At 38.7% G+C, this 24,211-nt stretch overlaps 1 protein-coding gene across 1 annotated transcript; it reads left to right on the top strand.

Moving 5' to 3' along the window:
- The first annotated feature begins 4,547 nt into the window (after positions 1-4,547).
- Positions 4,548-7,122, top strand: LOC149832803 (subtilisin-like protease SBT1.6). The gene has a single exon (XM_090014716.1). It carries the CDS (start codon positions 4,574-4,576, stop codon positions 6,851-6,853), a length of 2,280 nt encoding a protein of 759 aa, XP_089870842.1. The 5' UTR covers positions 4,548-4,573; the 3' UTR covers positions 6,854-7,122.
- Positions 7,123-24,211: the final 17,089 nt, after the last annotated feature.

Here is a 24,211-nt window from a genome sequence, read left to right as displayed (position 1 = left end):
GCAGATCACCTGATCTGCTCTCGCTTTGAGGTTTTGCATTGCGTAGAAAGTGGGCACTTTCAGCAGAAATTCATACGTGCCCGTTCTATTTCTGTGGGCCCCACAATGCAACACAAACATGGGATTTGTTTTCCTTGTGGAAAGCAGTTCCCATTTTACATGCTGGCCCCTCCTTTCCACGGATTCATTTCTTGGGGGCACCGAAAAGGCATGAAAACCGGTGTGTTTATGCGGACTCCACCACGGCAACGCAAAAAAAAAAATACAAGCAAATAAAATGGATTCAACCCAATTAGCTCGATTCTGCTGATTCGAGGTTAAGTCGGACTATTTTTTAGTAGGGCTTATTTGGCCCTAAAGTGAATCGAGGTGTGGCCTATTCTATTCTATAGGCTGATTTAGGCTAATTCAATTTGATTATGATAACATTGAGTTAGCTAGCAAGTTCGAAATGTTGTTTATATTTGGTACAATCAATTGTACTACAATCTAGTTTGAATTTAACGATGCGAGTTTTTTTACACACGTGCTCAATTTAGTAGGAATTGACTATTAGATCATGTTTTTCGACTGAAAAACATGTTTTTATGAGAAAAAAATTGATGCTTTAGTGGCCATTGATTTTTGGATAGCTAGAAAACCTGGATACGGGTCAGATTTTGGTGATCCAAAAGTCGGTTCCCACTAAACAAAACCTATAGATTACATCTATGAGATGTGAGGAAAAAGAAATCAAACAAGGGGGTTCCCCCCATTTGCTAGGTTGTTTGCACCTATAAATGAATGTAGCAAATCTTAACCCAATGTTAGGGAAGACTGACCTACCTTAATGGTGAGATCTTTAGTTACCTTTTTTGAGGTGGCGGGATCAAATCCCGCTTAAAAAAAAACACTTAACCCAATTTTGCAAAGAGCCAACTTCAAAACCTATTTGAAAAAAATGCAGGGTAGTATAGACCTATGAACTCATTACATAACTGAGATTAGAACACTTTCCAGCCTCAAAGGACGCCCCCACAAACACAGAAAAGGAAAAGGAAGGAATAATTAGTATTACTAATAAAGAGAGACAAGAGGAACACCACATATTCCCCCCACTCCAACCACCCTTTATTTTCCTTGCCCCACCACTTGAGCTTGCATCAATTATTATCACCAGCCACTGCTTCAATTGACAATTAAAAATTCAGGTGACAATTTCTCATTGGATTTTGAAATTTTTAATAGGCAATGAATATACTGCTATAAGAATGATGGACACTAAGTTGAATCGAAGTACTGCCTTTCACCCTCAGACTAATGGGCAGACGAAAGTTGTGAACAAGACGGATTCATCATTTTGCTACTTGTAGCATTAGTCTTTTCTTGATATTGATAAAACTTTATCAGAATAAATCTCACAAGGAGATAGTGTTACTTTAATGAGTCTTTAATTTTTATTTTAATGTGTAACATTTATTTATTTATTGGTAGAACCTGAGAATGATAGCCAGACACTCATCATCACCTATAACTGAATCCAAATAAATTGAATTAATAAAAAATTAGATAATTCTTTCCTCCGTCAAAACTAGGCCCTTACGTCACAGTGACGAGGGTATCTCATTAGTGACACAAGTTGGACACTCTATGGCATGACTAGATTTGACACGTACGAGCATTAATTTAATATTTTTAAATATTATTTTAATACTTCTTAATAATAAAAATATATATTCGTTAAAAGAGGTCGGGGTAGGCCTAGGAAGACATGGATGGAGGTGATAAGAAAGGATATGAATGCTTTGAACCTCACCGAGGACATGACATTGGATAGAAATGAATGGAGGAGAAGGATTCATGTGGAAGACCCATAATGATTTTCTTTGTTGGTTCATATCGCCGACCCCAATTGTTTTGGGATGAAGGGGTAGTTGTTGTTGTTGTTGTTTTAATAATAAAAATATATTGTTGGATCTTGCTTTTCGATTTTTGAACTCGCATGCCAAACCTCAGTCAAGTGTTAGGTCGAACCGGTATTTTTGTAACAGAGCTAAGCCTTGTTAACTTTCATCCTTGGTATTTGCTACCCCCATTCACCATGTGGAGCAGCTACTGTATAATTGACGCGTTCCATCGATTGATTGGTCACAAGACACCCACGAATGAAGTAACATCAACCATGAAAATTTGCCTGAGAGGGCTGACTGGTAGATAGTGGTCTCAATGGGTCGGGTTTGACCCAAACTCGACCCATAGATCAAACTCTGTAAGGTCAGAGTTTGTTGATAAACAAGAAGCTATTATTAGAATCTAGGTCAGACTCAAAAGATCCGATTAGTTTCAAAACCCCAGTGATACGTTGAATAATAACTGGTGGGGGTCTGCCTATCCCAAAAAAAAAAATGTCATACCACTCGACCCGAGTTTCAATTAAGCACCTTAATTTTTTATTAAAAAAAGACAATTTATTATTTTATTTGATATGGACTGAGTCTGCTTTATGTAGTTCTTATAGAACTCGAGTGTGATTTTTCTTATGGTAGGTCTTATCAGACCCGAGCCAGACAAGGTACTAGCATCTCAAAATCAGATCTGAGTTCAAACCTACTGAGGTCTGAACCAGAACCGACCCGTTGACACCCTACAATGGTAGGGGTGTCTAGTGGATGTCTCCTTGAGAGGCAAGAGAGACATGGGGTTTTTATGCCGATGAGCCCTGACTGAGGGAAGTGGTTTTCCTGGTAGTCTAAAAAAGAACTTAGAAATTTTAAGTTCAACTAAAATCCATAAATTTTAATGTAAAAAAAAATTTATTATTTTACTGAGTATGGTTCGAGTCAGGTTCATGTAATTGTTATAGGATCCGGGTATGGTTTCTTTTATAGTGAGTCCGATTGAACCTGGGTGCAAACCCAATACCATCATCTAAAATCAGCCTTGGTCGGGTTCATAGTGTTTTATCTAAGATTTTAATTGTTTCATGTTTCAGCAGTAGCATATTGCGCCATGGAGCTAAGGTCCAAAATATAGAATAAACAAGTGTTTCCACAACTCTACCACCGGATCAATTCTGTTCCACTTAATTCCTCTTTTAAGGCCACATATCTTTCCAGCTAAGGAATGAAAATTCTTTTTCCTTGTGCATGAATCAAATGTTTCATTTCATCCTAGAAAAGTCATCTCTTTCTCAACAATGTCTTTGTATCCACTTGGGTGGAACCAAACAGGACCGTTGACACTCCTATACCTTTCTATCGTATATACATGCCACAAATATATCGGTGGTCTATATATGCAAGACAATCTTGCAATAAATACATTATATATATATATATCTCAATAAATGCAACACACTCTCTAACAAAATAATATTGAGATATTATTGCTTTGAAAAAAATTTCGACCGTTATCGTATGTATAAGAAAAGGTGGAAGATGACTTGAACTAGTAAAACCAATTTGCCTTATCCAATAATTAAATGATGTTAGCTCCCAGTTAGAAAACATCCAAAAACAGGGCAACAAGTATGCCTCTTTTTTGTTAGTCTACATCCCTTGTATTTGGGGTGGCAATTGGGTCGGGTTGGCAGGTCAGCATACCTCAACACGAACCCGACCTGTTTATTAAACGGGTTGATTGTGGCAAACACGAACCCAACCCATTTATTAAACGTATAACTCGACACGACACAGTTAACCCGTTTAATAAACGGGTCGGGTAAACAGGTTGGCGGGTTGACGAGTCGGGTTCGGGTAAATGGGTAAATGGGTTGGCGGGCGGGTCGGGGTTGGGTAAATGGGTTGGCAGGCAGGTTGGCGGGTCGGGTTTGGGTAAATGGGTTGACCCGTCTGCCTAACCCGTTTATTAAATGGGTCAGCCGGGTTGGCATACCCCTAACATGAACCCGACCCATTTAACAAACGGGTTAGGCGGGCCGACCCGTTTATGACACGAACCCGTTTAAGCCAAACGCGAACCCTACTAAGAAGCGGGTTGGCTGGTAGTGTCAGATTTTGCCATCCCTACCTTGTATACACATCATCTTTGGAAAAAAAAAATTTTTTTAGAGAAAATATCGAAAAAATCTGAGTATACGTAGTATATGAAATACAAGAAAAGGCAATAAAATTACACAAAAACAAGAAATAAAGCTATAAAAAATCATAATAATTTCGCCACATACCAAAAATAAGTTTAAAATTTAAGAACACTATTAGGATTTTATTGGGTTTTTTTTAATATATCCCACTATAATATCGCGAGATTTTCAAAATTTCTGTGATATATATGTGAATACGACGATCTTAGGCTTGACACTTGCTTGGTAATGTCTCACTCTCCCACCGAAACAAATAACGCGGAGGGCATTCTCGTCATATTCTCCATTTATTGAAAACTAAAAACACGCAAAGAAAGATGGACAACGAAACAAGGAAAATGACTTCCGGGAAATTAGGGCAGACCGGATGACGCTGGATAGAGACCTTCACTCATTCACCACACTCGCTCGTTCTCGGCCCCCTCCTTCTGTATAAAACCCCCACCACTCCCAAAACCCCCACCACTCTCTCACTCCACTCCACCACCAGCCATGTCTCCTCCTCCGCTCCTCCTCGCCCTCTTCCTGGCATTCGCCGGAACCCTAGCGTTTGCCGGAGACCGGAAAACCTTCATCTTCGTCATCGACCACGAGACCAAGCCGTCCGTGTTCCCCACCCACAGCCTCTGGTACGCCTCCGCCCTCTCCGACCCGGACCGACTGCTCCACGTCTACGACACCGTCGTCCACGGCTTCTCTGCCTCCCTCTCGGCCGAGGAGGCGGCGTCACTGCGAGACCACCCCTCCGTCCTCGCCTCCTTCGAGGACCAGGCTCGCAGCCTCCACACCACCCGCTCGCCGCAGTTCCTCGGCCTCCGCAACCAGCACGGCCTATGGTCGGAGTCCGATTACGGCTCCGACATCATAATCGGCATCCTCGACACCGGGATCTGGCCGGAGCGCCGGTCGTTCTCCGACCTCAACCTCGCTCCCGTGCCGGCGCGGTGGCGCGGTGCCTGCGAGGAGGGCCAGGCGTTCACGGCCGCGAAGTGCAACAGGAAGATCGTCGGCGCGAGGTTCTTCTCCAAGGGGTACGAGGCCACCGCCGGAGCCCTCAACGAGACCGCTGAGTTCCGCTCGCCCCGCGACTCTGACGGCCACGGCTCCCACACGGCGTCGACGGCAGCCGGCCGCTACGTTTTTCAGGCGAACATGTCCGGCTACGCGGCCGGGATCGCGAAAGGCGTCTCTCCTAAGGCCCGCCTCGCTATCTACAAGGTCTGCTGGAAATCCGGCTGCTTCGACTCCGATATCCTCGCGGCCTTCGACCAGGCCGTCGCCGACGGCGTCGACGTGATCTCCGTCTCCATCGGCGGCGGCTCCGTCCCTTACTACCTCGACTGCATTGCCCTCGGCTCCTTCGCGGCGGCGGCCAAGGGCATCTTCGTCGCTTCCTCCGCCGGGAACGAAGGCCCCACGGGGATGTCCGTCACGAACCTCTCTCCCTGGATCACCACCGTCGGCGCCGGGACGATAGACCGGAACTTCCCCTCGCAGGTCACGCTCGGTAACGGCCGGACGTTCTCCGGCGTCTCGCTGTATTCCGGCAAGCCTCTTTCCGGGAGCATGTACCCGCTCATCTACCCGGGCAGCTCCGGCGGGCTTTCCGCCTCGCTCTGCATGGAGGACTCCCTCGACGCCAACGCCGTGCGGGGGAAGGTCGTGCTCTGCGACCGCGGGAACAACCCTCGGGTGGCGAAGGGGCTCGTGGTGAAGAAGGCAGGGGGCGTCGGAATGATCCTCGCTAACGGAGTGGCCAACGGCGAGGGCCTCGTCGGCGACGCCCACGTCCTTCCGGCGTGCACAATCGGCTCCGACGAGGGCGACGCGATCAAGGCCTACATCGCGTCTACGCCGAACCCCACCGCGACGCTCTCCTTCGGCGGGACGGTGCTCGGCGTGAAGCCCGCCCCCGTTGTCGCCTCCTTCTCCGCCCGCGGCCCCAACGGCCAGACGCCGGAGATCCTCAAGCCGGACCTCATCGCCCCCGGGGTCAACATCCTCGCCGCCTGGTCCGACGCCATCGGGCCCACCGGCCTCCAGTCCGACGTCCGAAGGACGGAGTTCAACATCCTCTCCGGCACCTCCATGGCCTGCCCGCACGTCGGCGGTGCCGCCGCGTTGCTGAAGGGCCTCCACCCGAACTGGAGCCCCGCCGCGATCCGATCCGCTCTGATGACCACGGCCCGGATCCAGAACAACCGGCTGCAGTCCCTCACCGACGAGGCCGGCAAGAAGCTGTCCACGCCGTACGATTTCGGTGCGGGCCACGTGGACCTCAACAGGGCGTTGGATCCGGGGTTGATCTACGACATCGGGACCCAGGACTACGTGAGCTTCCTCTGCTCCATCGGGTACGGACCCAGGGCGATCCAGGTCATCACCAAGTTCCCGGTCAGCTGCCCGTCCCCGCAGCAGCACCCCGAGCCCGAGGACCTCAACTACCCGTCCTTCTCCGCCGTCCTCGACGTCTCCCACTCCCCCTCCGCCACCAAGACCTTCTTCCGCACCGTCACCAACGTCGGCCCTGCGACCTCCGTCTACTCGGCGAGGATCGACCTCTCGGCCAAGGGCGTCACCGTCACCGTCCAGCCGTCGAAGCTCGCGTTCACGGCTGCGAACCAGAGGCTGAGCTACACCGTATCGGTGACCGCCGGCCGCCCGAACCTCGTCCCCGGTCAGTCCGTCACCGTCTACGGCTTCCTCTCGTGGTCCGACGGCCGGCACGTCGTTCGGAGCCCCATCGTCGTCTCCAGGATGCTGCCTTACTGAGTAATAACGCTTCCGTCGCGCGTGTGTATGCTATACAGGAGCACATCTACGCTAGCGTTCGTGCGTAGTGGTTCCAGTATGATTACTAAAGAGAGGGAGCAGCCTTTAACTGATGGCTGTAACTGATGACAGAGGGGAACGGTGCGTGCGCGCGTCGTACTCGTTAGTTTTTCTAGGAACAAAAGGCGTGTGTTGGTAAAAACCATGGTATAAAAAGTATGTATAAGAATCAAAGAGTGAAATAGAGACAAGAGCCCGTGTTTTCTTCATTGTTATTTTTATTCGGTACAATTATTGAGTGCTTTTCGTTAGAGAGAGACCCATGTGCTTGGTTGGGGGCACTAGAAACAAAGTGGTGGCGGTGGTGGTGGTGGTGGTGCTGTGTGCCCACTGATATTAAAAAATATGGTGTAAACTGGAAATACGGGTTGATAGTTCTGAGGTAGCCTAAATCAACAGGATACCTCCCTGGTTTCTTTGTTTATTATAAATGACCAACATGCGCTTCTTGAGTTAAGCGAATGATGATGGGTTTGATAGACTAATGGGTTCAAGACTTTAGGGTATATATGTGCGCATGTGTGTTGAAGGATTGCATTATAGATTAATTATGTTTTTGCTTTTAGAAATAAAATATGCTTTCTTTTCTTCTCCTGCTTTTTGAGCTTTTTGGCCTTTGGTGGTGGTGGTGGTGGTGGTGGTGGTGGTGGGTGATTTACGAGTAGAATCCTCTTGGACATCCACGTATCTGCCAATGTCATCTCTTTCTTTTATTCCACTTGTTTTTTATTGTATTTTATATTATGTATTGAGGTGGGAGGGGTGCACACGAGAGTTCGAGTCTGGCTTGGCTCGAGAACGAGCCAAGTTTGAACAACTTTTTGTCCAAACTCTGTTCAAGTCGAACTCGACCTTGGCTTGGCTCAGCTCGAGTCAAGCACTTTCTATTTAGAAAAAGTTTAAAGTTAACACCTTACTCATCTAAGCAAATCATCCTGATGTGTTTACTTTGCAAACTTAAATTATACATATACTATACTTGAGTGCATTATATAACTCAACAAATTGAGCTTAATCAAGGTAGTTGAGCTCAATCGAGCTTGATTGGCCGATCAAGCTCGGCTCATTTATCTACCCGAATGAGTTTGAGCTGAGCTTAAACGAGTCCAGCTTGAGCCGAGCCCAAGCTAGCTTGGCTAGTAGTACACTCTAGATGTAGCCAGCATTTATTTATTATTGATCCCTTTATATGATATCACTTCCACCGCTGTGGACTGTCCATTCAAGCGTTGTATTGTAGTTATGATTAGCATTCTTCTTTATATTCTGTCTTTAGCGGTCCAAGTTGTATCAAACTTGGCCCTCCGGGAAAGGAAAGGGGTATTTGTATTGTTCATCGTCTAAACATGGTGCCTTTCAGAGCACATGACAAAGTAGATCAAGATGGTGGAATGCCCACAAGGGCTCGGACTTTGGACGATCATGGTTTGTCACTTAACATGGAGTGTGACCACGATTCAAAACCCATGAAGGGCATCTCTTTCTGCAAGACCAAAACTGTCTAAACTTCTCGGTAGGCCTCGAGGGTTTTACCAAACTGAAGGCCTGCCAATGTTCAGCTGGTGATGGGAGCTAATGTTGTATCATATCGGTAGAAAATCGATACTTTTCACCCCCCTTGAATTGGCTATTTTTTAATAAATATTATATTATTTTAATGGCTTTAAGACGTGTCACTTTTTTTTATTAACACGTAATATTTTTTAATTATTTTTTGGCCCGATTCAGAACGAATCGTTGACAACATTGATCTAGCCCAAAGCCAAGAAAGAAAAGATCAAGATGGTGGAGACTAGGTTAGGGAAGACAGGCGGGTTCAGTTTCACAAAAACCTGGTGGGCTCCACCTTGATTCTTCTTAGTCTTTTATGATCAAATCCCTTTGAAACAGAACAGTGAGGACGGACGGCATGTAGCCTATGTTTAAGAGCAAAGCACAAGGGCACTACTGACTTTAGCCAACTCAGCCCAGTCGACTTTGACAGGGGCAAGTTGTTGAATCCATTTATATCAACCCTAACCGATCGCCACCTATGATTATTGGTCAATTGGCAATCAGATGGACTTGGTAAGGACTCACGCTAGTGAACCCAACCCAAATTCACAAGAATCATGATCCATACCCAGCCAAGTTGGGTTGAAGTCCATTTGGCCTATCTCACTTTGCCTTTCTATGAGTGTTTTCCTTGTGGTGTAGTGGGATGGGACCAAAGCCGCTATGTAGGTGGTTTAGGTTCAAATTTCATGAGCATTACACGTTTCTTAAGTCGAAGCACAGTGACTTTTTTTGGAGCAAGGGGTAATTGATCCCACAGTTTTATGCTGCCAAGACAGCGACCGTAACTACGGCAAGCAAAGCCGACGGCTAGGTTTCCGATCTTTGGGGTGGTTTTTTCGTGTAAATATTTAAAAAAAGAATCTCAATGTATGCCTATAGTTGTATTGGGGTGATCGTGTCATTGTTTTGCCACATATGACATGTAACCACTTAGAGTCTCTCTCCTATATTACTAAAAAAAAAAATTAAATTAGTCTTTATATGTTACTAAAATTACCTCATTGAAGGTTTCCTTCTCTTGTTATATAAAAAGGTATAAAGGGTGGTTCTAAGGTATAAATTTCAAGAGAGCTTCTTTCACAAGGGTGAAGGGTTGCTTGTTAATATTGCAACAAGAGAAGATAAAGAAGTTGGTGTATATTTCAATTTTGACTTGTAACATCGAGGTAATCCGTATTGAATACATATTAGTGTATTTTTTTTTATTCTTGAGAGTTTTGTAACATTGCATACTTTCTAGTTTTAATAAAAATTTATATCTTACTCTCTCCATGAGTGTAGATGATTTTGCCAAACTACGTAAATTTGGTTTTTTGTGTGCTTGATTACTTTCTTATTCTTTCGTTGCATCGTGCATTTGCATGCTTTTTGCACCCAAGTTGGCACAACTCCGTTTAAAACATGTTTTTTACAATTAAAAATTCATTTTTGAAAGATTTGGTTTTGGTTAATCTTCAAGATCTTGAAGGTCACATTAAACGAGGACTCATTGATTCTCAGCTCATTCACCTTATTCATTACTTTGAACAATGCAAAGTCAATTAGGTTCCTATATAAGTGCACGAATGATCTAGTTTCCAAATTCTCCATTTTGCTATATTGGATCCATAAGACATTGAAAGGGTAAGCTTCCCGATTGGCCTTCATTCTGACTTTATATGTAATTTCCGTATATTATGTTTATATTTTTAATAAACGGTTAGGGCTGCCTAACCCCATCTTCCTCTTTCCAAAAAAGAAAAAATCTCAAATATGGGTCCAAATTTATCACATTTTGGAGTTTGAATCAAATTAAGTCTTGAATTTGAATCTCGTTCTTCCTTTGCACTAACTTAATATGTCCATTTGTTACCAAAAAATTAAAGATCCATATGTGATATTTACCCTTTTCTGTAACTCATTCTTTTAGGCAGACTTGTCAGTTTTTTTTTTTTTTTTGAAATGTAAACATGTTTAATCATGTGTATCATTTTATTGAGCAATGTTTACTATTGCACATGCTGTTAGCTGGATTTTTTTTTAATCCTGAGAAACTCTAGCTGAGAATTAGTCACTTAATGGGCGCCCCATGCAAAAGTAAACCCCGAGTGGGGTCACCGACACCCAAACCCTTACGAAACCCACGGCACCCTACTGAGAGACGAAGGAGTCAGCACCTTCTCTTTAGAACACATATACTGCTGCTGTCAACAGGATAGTTAACTCACATTATGTGTGTGTGTGTGTGTGTTGAATTATGCTAAATGTTTTTTTGGCTTTTTCGGTATTTTTTTTCAGTTTTGACCTTATAAATGTGTTTTTTATTAAGAATCTAAATCTGGATTATGTGTTTTTGATAAAAAAGATTGATATTTAGAGCCTAAAAAATGTATGAAAGTTGTTTTTTTAAAACTAATAAAAAACACACCCATGTGTCGCATCTGTACAGAATTTAAAAATAAAATGAAAAAACCTGAAAAACCCATTTAGCATGGATGTATTACCTCTCTCTCTCTCTCTCTCTCTCTATATATATATATATATATATATATATATATATATATATATATATATATATATATATATATATATATATATATATATATATATATAGCCCTCTGAAGTTCTGAACCCAGTTTGTGTCTCTCTCTCTCTTATATATAAGAGAGAGAGAGACACAAACTGGTCAGAACTTCATATATATATATATATATATATATATATATAGAGAGAGAGAGAGAGAGAGAAAGAGAGACTGGGTTCAGAACTTCAGAGAGGACTGTCACGTACACGTTGGGCCGGTCCCTCCGTGTCTGCTGACGTACTTGGCCATGAATTCAAAAACTCTGCACTACCCCCAAGAATTTGAAAGTTGGGCTTCCCCCAATAACGACTATATTTTTTGACAGCAGCGTCGTAGAAGAAGTAGAAGCAATTCCAACGGTTGAATTATTGGTAGTGGGGGCGAAGGAAACGTCCAATGAATGGTTGGGGCCAGCCACTGTGTGTGTGGCCAAGGGAGGGAGTTGTGCTGGGTGGGAATATTCTTTCTCATAAATTGAGAGTTTCGATACGCTGTGGCTGATCTCTGCAAAGGCACGACCTTCAACTTCCTCCTCCTTGTTTTTATTTAATCAATCTGTGAGCCAAACGCGCATTTTATTCATTGAGAATGTGTGTCTATTTTGAATAACTCTTGCTAATATTTTTCTCACAAAGGGTTTAATAGATTTGGACTCAAAAAATTAGATTATTCCAATAACAAATTAAATGTTGCCAAATATTAATTTGTAAGTTGTAACATTGGATTTTTTTTTCTTGTTCTTGTTATATATGATTTTTATATTTTTTCAAACGAATTACTTTTGCCATTATCGATGTGGAAACCAAACATGACCTTTATGCCCATCTTCGTTGCATCATTGTGTGTGTGAGAGACAGATTATAGCTTTGGAAGCTTTGGAGCACATTGAAATGGACTGCCATTGTGAAGATGAGATTATAGCTTTGGAGCATGTCAGCTCAAAGAATTAGATTGCAAATGTGTTTACAAATGGTTGTGCATTATATATATATATATATATATATATATATATATATATATATATATATATATATATATAAATAAATTTTTTGACATGCAAGTAATTTTTAGCCACCAAATGGCAATGATCGGTGTTATTTTCTTTATGTTTAATTTTTTTTAGGTGTTTAATTTTTATGTTTAGCCATCAAATGGCAAACATGACCTTTATGCCCATCTTCGTTGCATCACTGTGTCTTGGTTGGAGCACATTGAAATGGACTGCTATTATTATGAATAACTTGAAGATGAGATTATAGCTTTGGAGCATGTCAACTCGAATTAGATTGCAAATGTTTTTACCAACGGTTGTGCATTATATATATACATAATTTTTTTGACATGCAAGCAATTTTTAGCCACCAAATGGGTCATTTTTTTATGTTTAATTTTTTAGGTGTTTAATTTTTATGTTTAGCCACCAAATGGCAAACATGACCTTTATGCCCATCTTCGTTTGCATCACTGTGTCTTGGAGAGAGAGAGAGAGAGAGAGAGAGAGAGAGAGAGAGAGAGAGAGAGAGAGCTTTGGAGCACATTGAAATGGACTGCTATTATGAAGAACTTATGAAGATGAGATTATAGCTTTGGAGCATGTCAACTCAAAGAATTATATTGCAAATGTGTTTACAAACTGTTGTGCATTATATATATATATATATATATATATATATATTAAAATCTTTTAAATTTTAAAAATATTTGTGCATTTTAATGAAAATTTTAAATTGTACATCAATTATTTTAATGTATTTCAAACAACTTTAAAATCATTCAATGCAATATTAGCAGCATAACAGGTTAATATTTGGTATTATTATTAAAGGCAAAGAATTATTGAGCTTGAAATCACAGGTTCGAAGTTTATCAACTCAATCTGACCACGTAGATGTGTTCAACATGGTTTGCTTGTCAAGGATCAAACCCTAGAAAGTGTTATTTGGATCTAAAGAAATGCTTTTTTTTAGCCATGAAAATTTAGGGAATTGAGGCCATTGATTTTTGAAGTCCTTAAAAAACTTACATGTCACAATCATGCGATTTAAAACCCATTTTCTAGTAAACAAACCTTGTAGATAGAAATACAAACCTTGTACATGGTCTACTCTACAAAAAAAAAATTAAATTAAAAAATATAAAAAGAAGGTGATCCATGCTCAGACATGCTCAGAATATTGTGTCCCATGCACCTTCTTGTGTGTAACAAACACTGGGTAAGAATTTCCAGTAAAATTGTTAAAATTCTTTGGGTTCATAGGGTGTTCAAGCTCGGCTTGATCTTATCTTAAGCCGAGCCAAGCTTGAGCTCATGACGAACCCGAGTTAAACAAACCAAGTTTTTTTTTTGAAAGGCAAGCTGGGGTTAGGCTGACCCTACCAAAACAACAACCACCCTATGTGGTAGAGGGATTCAATCCTGGGCCTTCAGCTTGACACAGGACCCCGCTTGCCACAGGACCCCGCTTGCCACATGGGATACCAACTCGGTGGTAAAATAAACCAAGCTTGTACTGACACATTTTTAAAAATTTATTTTTAAAATTTAAAAAATAGAATTTAAACTGTAAACATACTAAGCCAATCTCAAACTAGCACTTTTACAAAATAAACGAGTTATTGATTCTCCTTCCCCTCCCACCCCTACATAACACGATTACATGTAATACCAAAACAAGTGTCAAGAAGCCTATCAAAAATAAAAAGATTACATGTAAGAACACCACTTGTATCTGTTGGAATGAACTGCACCAACCTGGGTTTTCCGTGTTACAAGTGGGCTTGAGGAGAACATGCTGACTCCTTAATCCAAAGTTCGACTCCCACTGAAAGTTCAGATGTCTTTAATTGGTGGGTTCCATAAGGGCTTGGGTGTCAGTGATTTCAGAGGAGGTTTACATCACAGGAGAGCGGTCCCATTAGGGTATGTTTGATGTGCCGTTCTCAGCGTGATTCAAACAAAAATTACGCTAGAAACGGCAATTTTCAACAAACGTTGGACGCAGCGGACGACGTTCCGCACGTCCGCCGCGTTCTTATACATATGTTATTTTCTTTCCACCCTCCCCCCTGTTACAAAAATAACAGGAACTAAGGGTATGTTTGATGGTTTGTCCAGGGTTGGACAAAATGAACAAAAAAGACGGAACAAAACATTGGTTCTGTTCGTTCCGTAACAACTGTTCCAAGTCCAACGTTTGTTTGGACCATACTTAGATACTATGTTTTAAATGTCCGTTGTTTGATGACTAACAACTTGGACAATCATGGATAATGGGTTGAATTACTTTGTTTTGGATCGTATGACCTGATTCGTCTATCATTTTACATGTTTTAAGAAGTTTATTACGGTTTTTTGCTCAGATATCGGTTCAATAAAAAAATTATATCTAAAATCATGAATTTTTGCCTTAGAATAAGCATTTGGAATTGGATTTTTATCCCAAATATGGATTTTTGCCCCAAATATGAATCTTGAATTGGATTTTTGCTCTGAATATAGATTTTTGCTTTGAATATGGATTTCAAATTAGATTTTTGCCATAATATGAATTTTTGCCCCGAATATGGATCTTGAATTGGATTTTTGCCCCAAATATAGATTTTTGCCTCGAATATGAATCTCAAATTGGATTTTTGCCCCGAATATGAATCTCAAATTGGATTTTGCACATGCACATGCATGCGCTTGCACGTGAGCACACACACAGATAGCAGCCAATCAGACCATTACAACCAGCCTCTACCATCACAAACCATAGACATGAAGTTGGTGTCACGTTAACCATGTGAGTATTAGCAAAATCAATGAGTCCAAAAATGTATTAGTGGAATCAGTAAGAGATGCATAAATAAATTCTGACTATAGAATTTACAGAGATTAAAGAAATGAATTTACAGATTTAGAAGCCTGATTCAAGTCTAAAAGAGAAAGATTTCACACAGAAGAGACGTTTTCTTCTTTGTAATTCTTTCTCTAACAGTCGGTTCCACTTGGTGCTTCTAAGTTCTGAGACTGGTTGATCTTTTCTTTTGCATTTGCTTGTGATGAGTTGCTGGATAAGACCTTGTGCCTTCGGCATAAAACCCTATGAAGTATTTGCTTAGAGGTCGACTGCTCTGCAATATGGACTTGCAAGGTATCTGGCTGTTCCACATATGACAATGATGCTTCATCCACCTAAAAATGGTATACAAAATGATTGGTATACTCACAATAGATGATGTATGCATAGAAAATTCAATTTAAGAGACCCTTCACTGAGGATAAAATGTGTAAGCTTTTCAAGCTTCTAGAATGCAAGTCAACATTACCTCAGTGTTAATGTTTAAATGCCTATCAATTACATCCGCTTCTTGTCCAATCCCAGAATAACTTGAACCAACCTCACATAAATTATTTTCAGTGGCATCAAAATAGTGCAAGAGTTCATCAAGCATTTCAAAACCACTTGAGTTAGCATCTGTAAGATTTGAAAGACCATTCATTTCTAAAAAGGAGCCATCTTCAATTGAGATATTAGTAGTAGAAGCATTAAAATCTGTAAGGGAGTTATTGATCGTTTCAACAATAGAACAAGGATACACGGGTTCTGAAAGATCATTCAATTCCAAGTAATAACCATCTTCAACAAGTTGGCACACCTTCACTAGATCTATCATGGAAACATTGTCAAAAGGGCCACGCAATGCATGTGGATCAACATCCTACCTTTCAAAGAAGCCCTGAGCACTTAAATAAAAATAAAAAATGTTGTATTCATCTAATTCTTGTGCAAGTAGTTCATTTTCGTGCAGAATTCATCATCCTAAATTTTGTAAGAAATAAAAAAAATGTGAATAAAATCTCAAAGGTTGTGTTGGAAATTTTCGAGAAGACCTACATAACAAATCATTCTAACTATTAGGGGACAAGATTCAAACAAGTAAATATGGAAGGATTAGAACATTAGGACACAAATAGATCATTACAAATATCAGAATCAGCATAATGCACATAAAGGAAGCATACAATGTGTTTTGCTCTTAACATGCACAAGGTTTCTTTGGCATTTGTGACCTCATACTCTCAGCATTAGGGATAATCCATGTCCAAGTAGGGTAGTTAGCAAGTCCAATAATGCGATAACAAAGTAGACAACGTAGAAGATCCAACTTAAACAAGATTGCAATAGCACTTCACAAATTTAGTTAGCATAAACTCATTTTGGGCTAGCAGTGAACGGAAGATCATAGTTTGAGACTTTATGTGAAAAAAAACTTTCACAATTCATATAGTTCAACAAAAAGGTTATTTGCAGACAATGTTGAGACCCACATGTGTTTACCAGACCAAGATGACAACTTGATACACCAACACTTATCACTACCATCATGTTAAAAGTGTATCTTTGAGCATAGCCAGATGGAGCAGATTAGGTCCAACTATTTGCAAAAAGCTAAAGACAACAGAAACATAAATACAAATTATTTATAAAGATATAAGACAAAGATCTCCTCACAATACTAAAAATCACAAACTTTAGTAATATGAAATTTAGATTTTTTAACTTCCAACACTATAGACTTTTACTGTTATACACATAGATAGAAAGCCAATTCTATTGACTTAATTTTTAGACAATATAATAAACAAATTGCTTCAAGGTCAACTGCTACATTATGAATCTATCCCAAAACTATTGTTTCATGCTCCATCCAAAGATATTTTTGGTTATAAATATCTCAAGAAACACAAAGAACTAATAGATCTCCCAAAAGAAGTGAGCCAAGCCAGGATGATGGTCCAAACCCATATGCAGTAGTTATCACTTGGAAACCTCAGATGCAATAGTTATCAATTGTTAGAAAGTGACTTACTTTGAATATTTTAGGTTCGATAATGAACCCATACACATGCACATTAAGTGCAAATATACCCACTTAAGGGAACAACACAAGCACATCAAGTGCTAATACATAAACCCATAAAAGGGATAAATATGACTTAAAGTCATAAGTTGAATATTATTGAAGAAATAGGAAGAAGAGGGTAAAAACCCAATACAATGGAGCATAAGCTCCTCCAAGGAGTGAAATAATTACAAGGGGGAGACGCTTATTTATAACACAAGAGAGGAGCCACATAGGGGGCTCCCAAAGGAGTCGTTGGGAGCCCCCAACGACTCTTTGGGGAGCCTCCCTAGGTGGCGCAAACCACAAAAAAGAGAAATAAAAAGAAAAATAAAAGGTAAAATTACAAAACATATTCCAAATGGAATATGCGTAAAATTGTGAAATGTTTAAACTACCCCTATGCCTATAAATAGAGAAATATATATTATATATATAATTAGGATAATACATATGCATATATACCATATATGAATATGTATTATCCTTTATATATATAAAATATATATAATATTACAAAGGTTGAATGATATATTTTAACACCCCCCCTCAAACTTTGCGTGGAGGAACGAAAAGATTGAAGAAAGCAGGAGGAAGACTCTCAAGGCTTCAAGAGCCTTCCGTACGAATGCCATTGCAAATGTCTTCCTCCAACGTTTTTAACGATGAGCACCTTCCATGATCTATCCAAGGTACTTCTTTTCCTCTTTATCTTCAAGATCCTGAGGAACAACAACAAAGAACAAGTAAAAAATATCTTTGCACTTTACTCAAATGGAACATTCCTAACAAGGTGCAAAAATTTATGCATAATAGGATAATTACTTTAGCATGAAAAGAAAAATTTAGAAAACCAAAGTTTCAAAAATCAAATATCATGTTAAAGAGTGAGCAAAAACGAATTGCAAGAATGCATAATGCATTCATAAGGTCCAATATTGGACAAACATAACCCCATAATGGGAAATAACAAAATGGTCCACTAAGAGACACCACAATAAGCCTACGAAGAGGCATAAACTACATATGCTTTATTGAATGAGGGCCTAAAAGGCCATAATGAGCATATGCATATACTATCATGAAATGAATTAACACTTAAATAAAATCGTTAATGAACATGCTCCAAACATACTTTAGTCAAAATGAACACGGATGCAAATGTTCAAAAGCATGATGAATATGAACTTCAAGGGGCTTTATAATTTTAACACGCATAGATCAACAATAGAGTTTTTCACATCTTTAGGAAGAAGATCTATGTCAAACAAATGTCATATATAAGAAGCATGATTTGACTAAATATATTAAAGCATCCACCCAAGATTCAAAAATGAATATCATTTGAGACAAAAGACTCATTTTGCATATCAAATACAAAAGATGCCGAAAAACTGTAAGCACTTCATATATAGATTAAATGCTAAAATATCAATTTGATAACAAACATATCATGGATATGATTCACTTGTATCTAAAAACACAAGTTATGAATGAAATTTTGCAATTTTCAATAGTAGTTCATCCACTACAAGCAACTACCTTATTAGTCCTCCAAAACCCATAAATCAAGTGTATAAGCTACTAGATCAAGAATATAAATAAAATGCCATTAAAGGCCAAATGACACATACTAAGGTGTGTAAAAATACCTCTTGTCTACATATAATAATACTTGAAATGAGTGCATCAATGACAAGAACAAGAGAATACACGCCAACATGAACAAAAAACATCTCTTGTCTACGTAAAAATACACTCAAGATCAAGTATGTTCAGCTACTAGAACAAGAGTATTAAGTCAACCATGGGCTAAAAACACAATAAATCTCTTGTCTACATAAAATGACACTTGAATTGAGTGAAAGAAGCCAACCATGGGCATACAACTCAACGACTAGAACAAGGACACAAATGCCAACATAGACTAAAGATCACACACCATGGTGTGAATCAATGTGCCTTGTCTACATATGATAACACTCAAGACAAGTGTGTTTAGCTACTAGAACAAGAGAAACAAAGCCAACAAAGGGCTACCAACACACAAAGGTGTAATAAAATCCTTGTCTACATATGATGACACTTAGATAAGAGTTATAAAAGGAGAAGACTATTGAGGCAATAAAACTTGTAATGACAAACATATAAATAAAACCTTGAATCAAAAGAATGATATCCTTCAAAAAGAATACCCATAACAACAATATTTTGAAATAAATGTGTGAATATACACACTAAGAACACTTGTGCACAAAAGCACAAAACACAAATGTGCAAATGCACTCATAAGATCCATAAACAATAAAAGGTTGGGCAATAATCCCCAAAACCTTGATTTTAATATACCTTAAGACATTTTATGGTTCCAAATATCATATATCCATCGCATTTATATATAAATAAGAGCATCCATAAGATCAATGGCCAAAATTAAACTAGTGACACACTCATATACCAAATCATTCTAGAGTCCCAAGGTGCCCATAACTCACCTCAACCACCATCTATAATATGGCAAGTGGACAATCTAAAATGACATAACAAAGAGTGACACACTCATAATTAGAGATTATATACCAAATCATTCTAGAGTCCCAAGGTGCCCATAACTCACCTTAACAATCATCTCTAATATAACAATAAGGCATAAAAAAAAGAATTTGATGCATCATATAACATGTGATGGATAGAAGATAAAATGCCATAAAAAGGCAATGAATTCTTAGGGAAAACATTTTCCAAATATGTGATTTTTACAAAGAGAGCCGATTCAAAGGTCCAACATAATTAATCACAACAATATGCCATATAACAATAATGATGCATATATACAAAATTATGTTCAATCATGATCATTATACAAAAAAAAACTTTAATAAACACAACATGAAATATTTAAGCTATGTCATGTGTGAGAAAGGATTTGGAATAATCCAAGAAACAAATCAAGCCTTTATAATTTGCAATTATATGTATACCAAGATGCAAAACGACAATAATCTTAAACGTGCAAATTTAGGACAACATGTACTAAAATATTACATAAGCATTTTAAAAGAAACAATCTTACAAGTCCATTAAGGGATAAAAACAAATACAAGCCCTAAAGAAGGCTATAAGAACATCTCTTTATTGAAAAGAGAGTACTATGTGAAAATGTCTATGAAAAGACAATACGCATATGAGCACAAATAATATAGAAAAGATGTGCACGAAGGCACTCTCACAACACTTGAACAAAGTACGCAAAAGCGTAAAAATAATAAACATGCACAATGGCATGTATTTTATAGAAAGAACCAAATGCTTGAGACTCTCAAGCTTTAATGCAATTTAAGACAAAGAAGACCATATTATGGCCAATGTAGGCATCCTTAGAGATACAATCAAGAGGTTTTTGAAACCTTATGTGAAAAATACAAACAAATACGTTTGCATTATTAGAAGAAAATCAAAAAATAAATGAAATCTTTTATACCAAAGGATGCAATAGATACACTATGCATTTTATATAGTGTGGGAAATTCTTTTAAAAGATCTTTTACAATGGTTCGAACAACCTATTTATCACAAACAATTTTTCAAAAATCCTTTAAATAAACCAAAAACATTGAAACATCTTTAGGAGTTCTCATAAATAGTTATCATTAACAAGAACTACTTATGATTCATAACAAAGATAAAGATGTGAGAGATTCTTATATAAGAATTATATCAAGTTTTTTCAAAAAAAACATGCACTAAAATCCATAAACAAGAGAGGAACTCAAAACAAATTAGACTTTATATGAGAGAAAAAAGTTTTAAACAACGATCATTAATCAAGACAACATATATAATTTTTAAAAGGTAATTTATAGGTCAATCATGAAATACTTATGTAAACATCATAAATCCCACATAATTGAAGACAATTTTAACAACATAAATTACTATTATATGTGATGAGGAATCAATAGCCAAGAATTATATATTTGAACAATAAACAAGTTCACCAAATTTAAAAATAGATATTTTAAAATATACGAACACACGAAATGTGAAAGGAAATGATTTAACTATCAAAAAACACTAAATGTGCAAGAAAAATAGTTTCATAATGCATAATATGTTAAGAAAAGAGATACATACCGAAAAGTTCTAAAAAAGAGAAAGAACAATGAATACTTCACCATTTCTTGAGCACCACGCTTTCCGTTGCGCCAAGAGACAACCCCATCGTAACCGGGCTCTGATACCATGTTAGAAAGTGACTTTGAATATTTTAGGTTCGATAATGAACCCATACACATGCACATTAAGTGTGAATATACCCACTTAAGGGAACAACACAAGCACATCAAGTCCTAATACATAAACCCATAAAAGAGATAAATATGACTTAAAGTCATAAGTTGAATATTATTGAAGAAATAGGAAGAAGAGGGTAAAAACCCTATACAATGGAGCATAAGCTCCTCCAAGGAGTGAAGTAATTACAAGGGGGAGACCCCTATTTATAACACAAGAGAGGAGCCACATAGGGGGCTCCCAAAGGAGTCGTTGGGAGCCTCCAACGGTCACATTTGTGACCGTTGGGGGCTCCCCAACGACTCTTTGGGGAGCCTCCCTAGGTGGCACAAACCACAAAAAAGAGAAAAATAAAAAGAAAAATAAAAGGTAAAATTACAAAACATATTCCAAATGAAATATGCGTAAAACTGTGAAATGTCTAAACTACCCCTATGCCTATAAATAGAGAAATATATATTTTATATATATAATTAGGATAATACATATGCATATATACCATATATGAATATGTATTATCCTTTATATATATAAAATATATATAATATTACAAAGGTTGAATGATACATTTTAACAATCAACTACTACATTCTTATTGCAACAAATACAAATCGATCATCCAGATCCATTATGATAACAATTTTCATTCTTGTATGTTTAAGAGATGCTAAAATTATGTAGCAAACTATCATATGCATTATTACGGTAGATACCATGCAACAAAGCCCACTATCAGCAACTAACAACACATTCTTTTATTGAAAATGACCTCACAAATCTTACATGGCCATGCAACAAAGCCCACTATCATCAAATGACAGTACACTTTTTTCTCTCAAAAATAACCTAACGAAATCCACACCTAGAAATTAAATTCCACATTTTACTTGTAGTGAGGTTACAAAGTGAACGCTTCTCCAGATGACAAGTATTTTGGCAGCAACCGAAGTCAAATCTTTCAGGCATTCAAATGCAATTTGCACTTGAGCTAAGAACTGTCAAAAATTGTAACCATTAAGAAAATTCTTGTTTAACTAAAGTTATCAACTATACATAACTAAGGTAAGCCATCTTCATATGCAACATTTGAACCTGTCACATAGACAGACAGGCACAAGAACACAACATAGACATGCTTGGGATGACATGAGGGTTTCGTGCAACTAGGACATGAAAACATGGTTGTACATTATACATACACATCATGTGCATATGTGTATTTATATTCAAAATTCTTAATCTAAAGCAATAAAGCATAAATATGATTATCATCCTAAATGAAAATCCTTGAACCACAATTCTAGATCATTAAGATTAAAAACATTAAATAATAAATTACAAGAAAAAAGAAAAAAGGAAATGTATGTTGTGATTTACACCATTCACAACCTTTGTAAGTTCCTCTTCTCTCCCACAGCAAAATGCATACATATGAAGCTAAGACCACAAGAAAAAAGGAACGATCCCATGTTTGTCTTCAGACTTGACAAATGAAGCCATTAACACTAGAATTTAGAATTCAGTCATCTAGAGACACATTTTCAAAAAGCACAAACTATTTGAACAAGTCTTACTTGCAAGATGATATAAGTCTAATCTAACTCATTCAGTATTTCTATGTTTGCATTCATAATCATAACCATTGATCAGAGAACCTCATTGCAACTTTGCATTTGATGACAAGACATAGCCTTGCTACAATTGAAACTAATAAGAATAATGGTTAACTAAAAAATAGAACTAAATGAAATAAATGAAACAAAACCTAAACAAACATAAGCGAATCAAAGAACATAAAAATTGTGGAAGCAAAAAACATGAAACAGATTATTGTGCAAGAACAAATGGGCACAAATTAGACTTCATACCTAAAAAGGCTTGTAAATAAGTTCAGCTATGTCTTAGAGGCGTTTCACCAAACGGTTGGTGGGAACCTCTCAAACGACCTCAAACAAATTTTATAGGTACATTCAACAACATGAAAAGTTCATGAAACAGAAATAATTCATCTTAAGAGTGAGTTTCAGGAATTTAACTTAGCATATAAGAATAATAAACATAAAGGTCAGTTCGTTATATTTAGCAAACAAAAGAACCCATAATCAAACATTCACACATCAAGTTAAGGTTACATCAATCATACACCTTCATTCAAAGAGAGGGAGAGTTACAAAACAAACTTAGCTCCAGCAAGATCGGTGTTGGCCAAGAGGGCTTCTCACATTCTCAACCTCAACAATACACAGAGGAACCAAATCTTAGGTCTCGTTCGGCCGTTCTCCCTGAGTGATGTCCCCTCCAATGAAGGTAGTGCACAAAAAGGGCTGAATCACGAAGGAAGAGAGGATTGCCCCTTTTTCTTCGCGGTTTTGATGTTTCTTTCAAAGGCAACCAGCCCCCTTCCTATTGCAGCTCATGTCATTTTGTATTTGTTGAAATGAAGACCTATGAGAGAGAAGAGATCAAAACAAGAAGAGAGAGCGAGATGCCGATTCCTCTCATCCTCCTCATCCCCTTAGATATCTCTTTCCCGTGTTTCTTGCAGAAGAAAGGTCATCGTCTTCCGCCTCGCCTCCATGGCTATGAGGGAGAGAGATGCATTGACAGGGAGAGAGCGTCGGGAGAGAGAGGCATGCCCGTCGAGAAAATTTTGTTCTTCTCGTTCCTGTTACTTCTGTAACAAGGGGGAGGGTGGAACGAAAAGATCACATGTATAAGGACATGGTAGACGTGCGGAACGTCGTCCGCCACATCCAATGTTTGTTGGAAATCGCCATTCCCAGCGAGATTTCTGTCTGAATTACGCTGGGAACAACGCATCAAACATACCCTAAAGAAACAAAATTTTCTCAATGAGCACGCCATACCATCTCGCATGTCCGACACTCTCTCTCAGAGTTGTCTCTCCCTCTTCTGTGTAGCGGCTAGAGGGGCAGCGGTGGAGGGCGGCAGTGATGTTTCCGACAAACTTCGGTCGGCCCCGACGATGGTGCTTA

Source organism: Nuphar pumila, chromosome 7 (assembly GCF_984573655.1).
Source record: "Nuphar pumila chromosome 7, dmNupPumi1.hap1.1, whole genome shotgun sequence".
In the NCBI taxonomy this organism is placed as follows: domain Eukaryota; kingdom Viridiplantae; phylum Streptophyta; class Magnoliopsida; order Nymphaeales; family Nymphaeaceae; genus Nuphar; species Nuphar pumila.
The sequence above is the reverse complement of the archived record's forward strand: the minus strand, read 5'-3'. Positions and strand labels throughout refer to the sequence as shown.

Coding starts and splice junctions, on each gene's coding strand:
- LOC149832803 (XM_090014716.1), top strand. CDS start 4,574: ATGTCTCCTCCTCCGCTCCTCCTCGCCCTCTTCCTGGCATTCGCCGGA.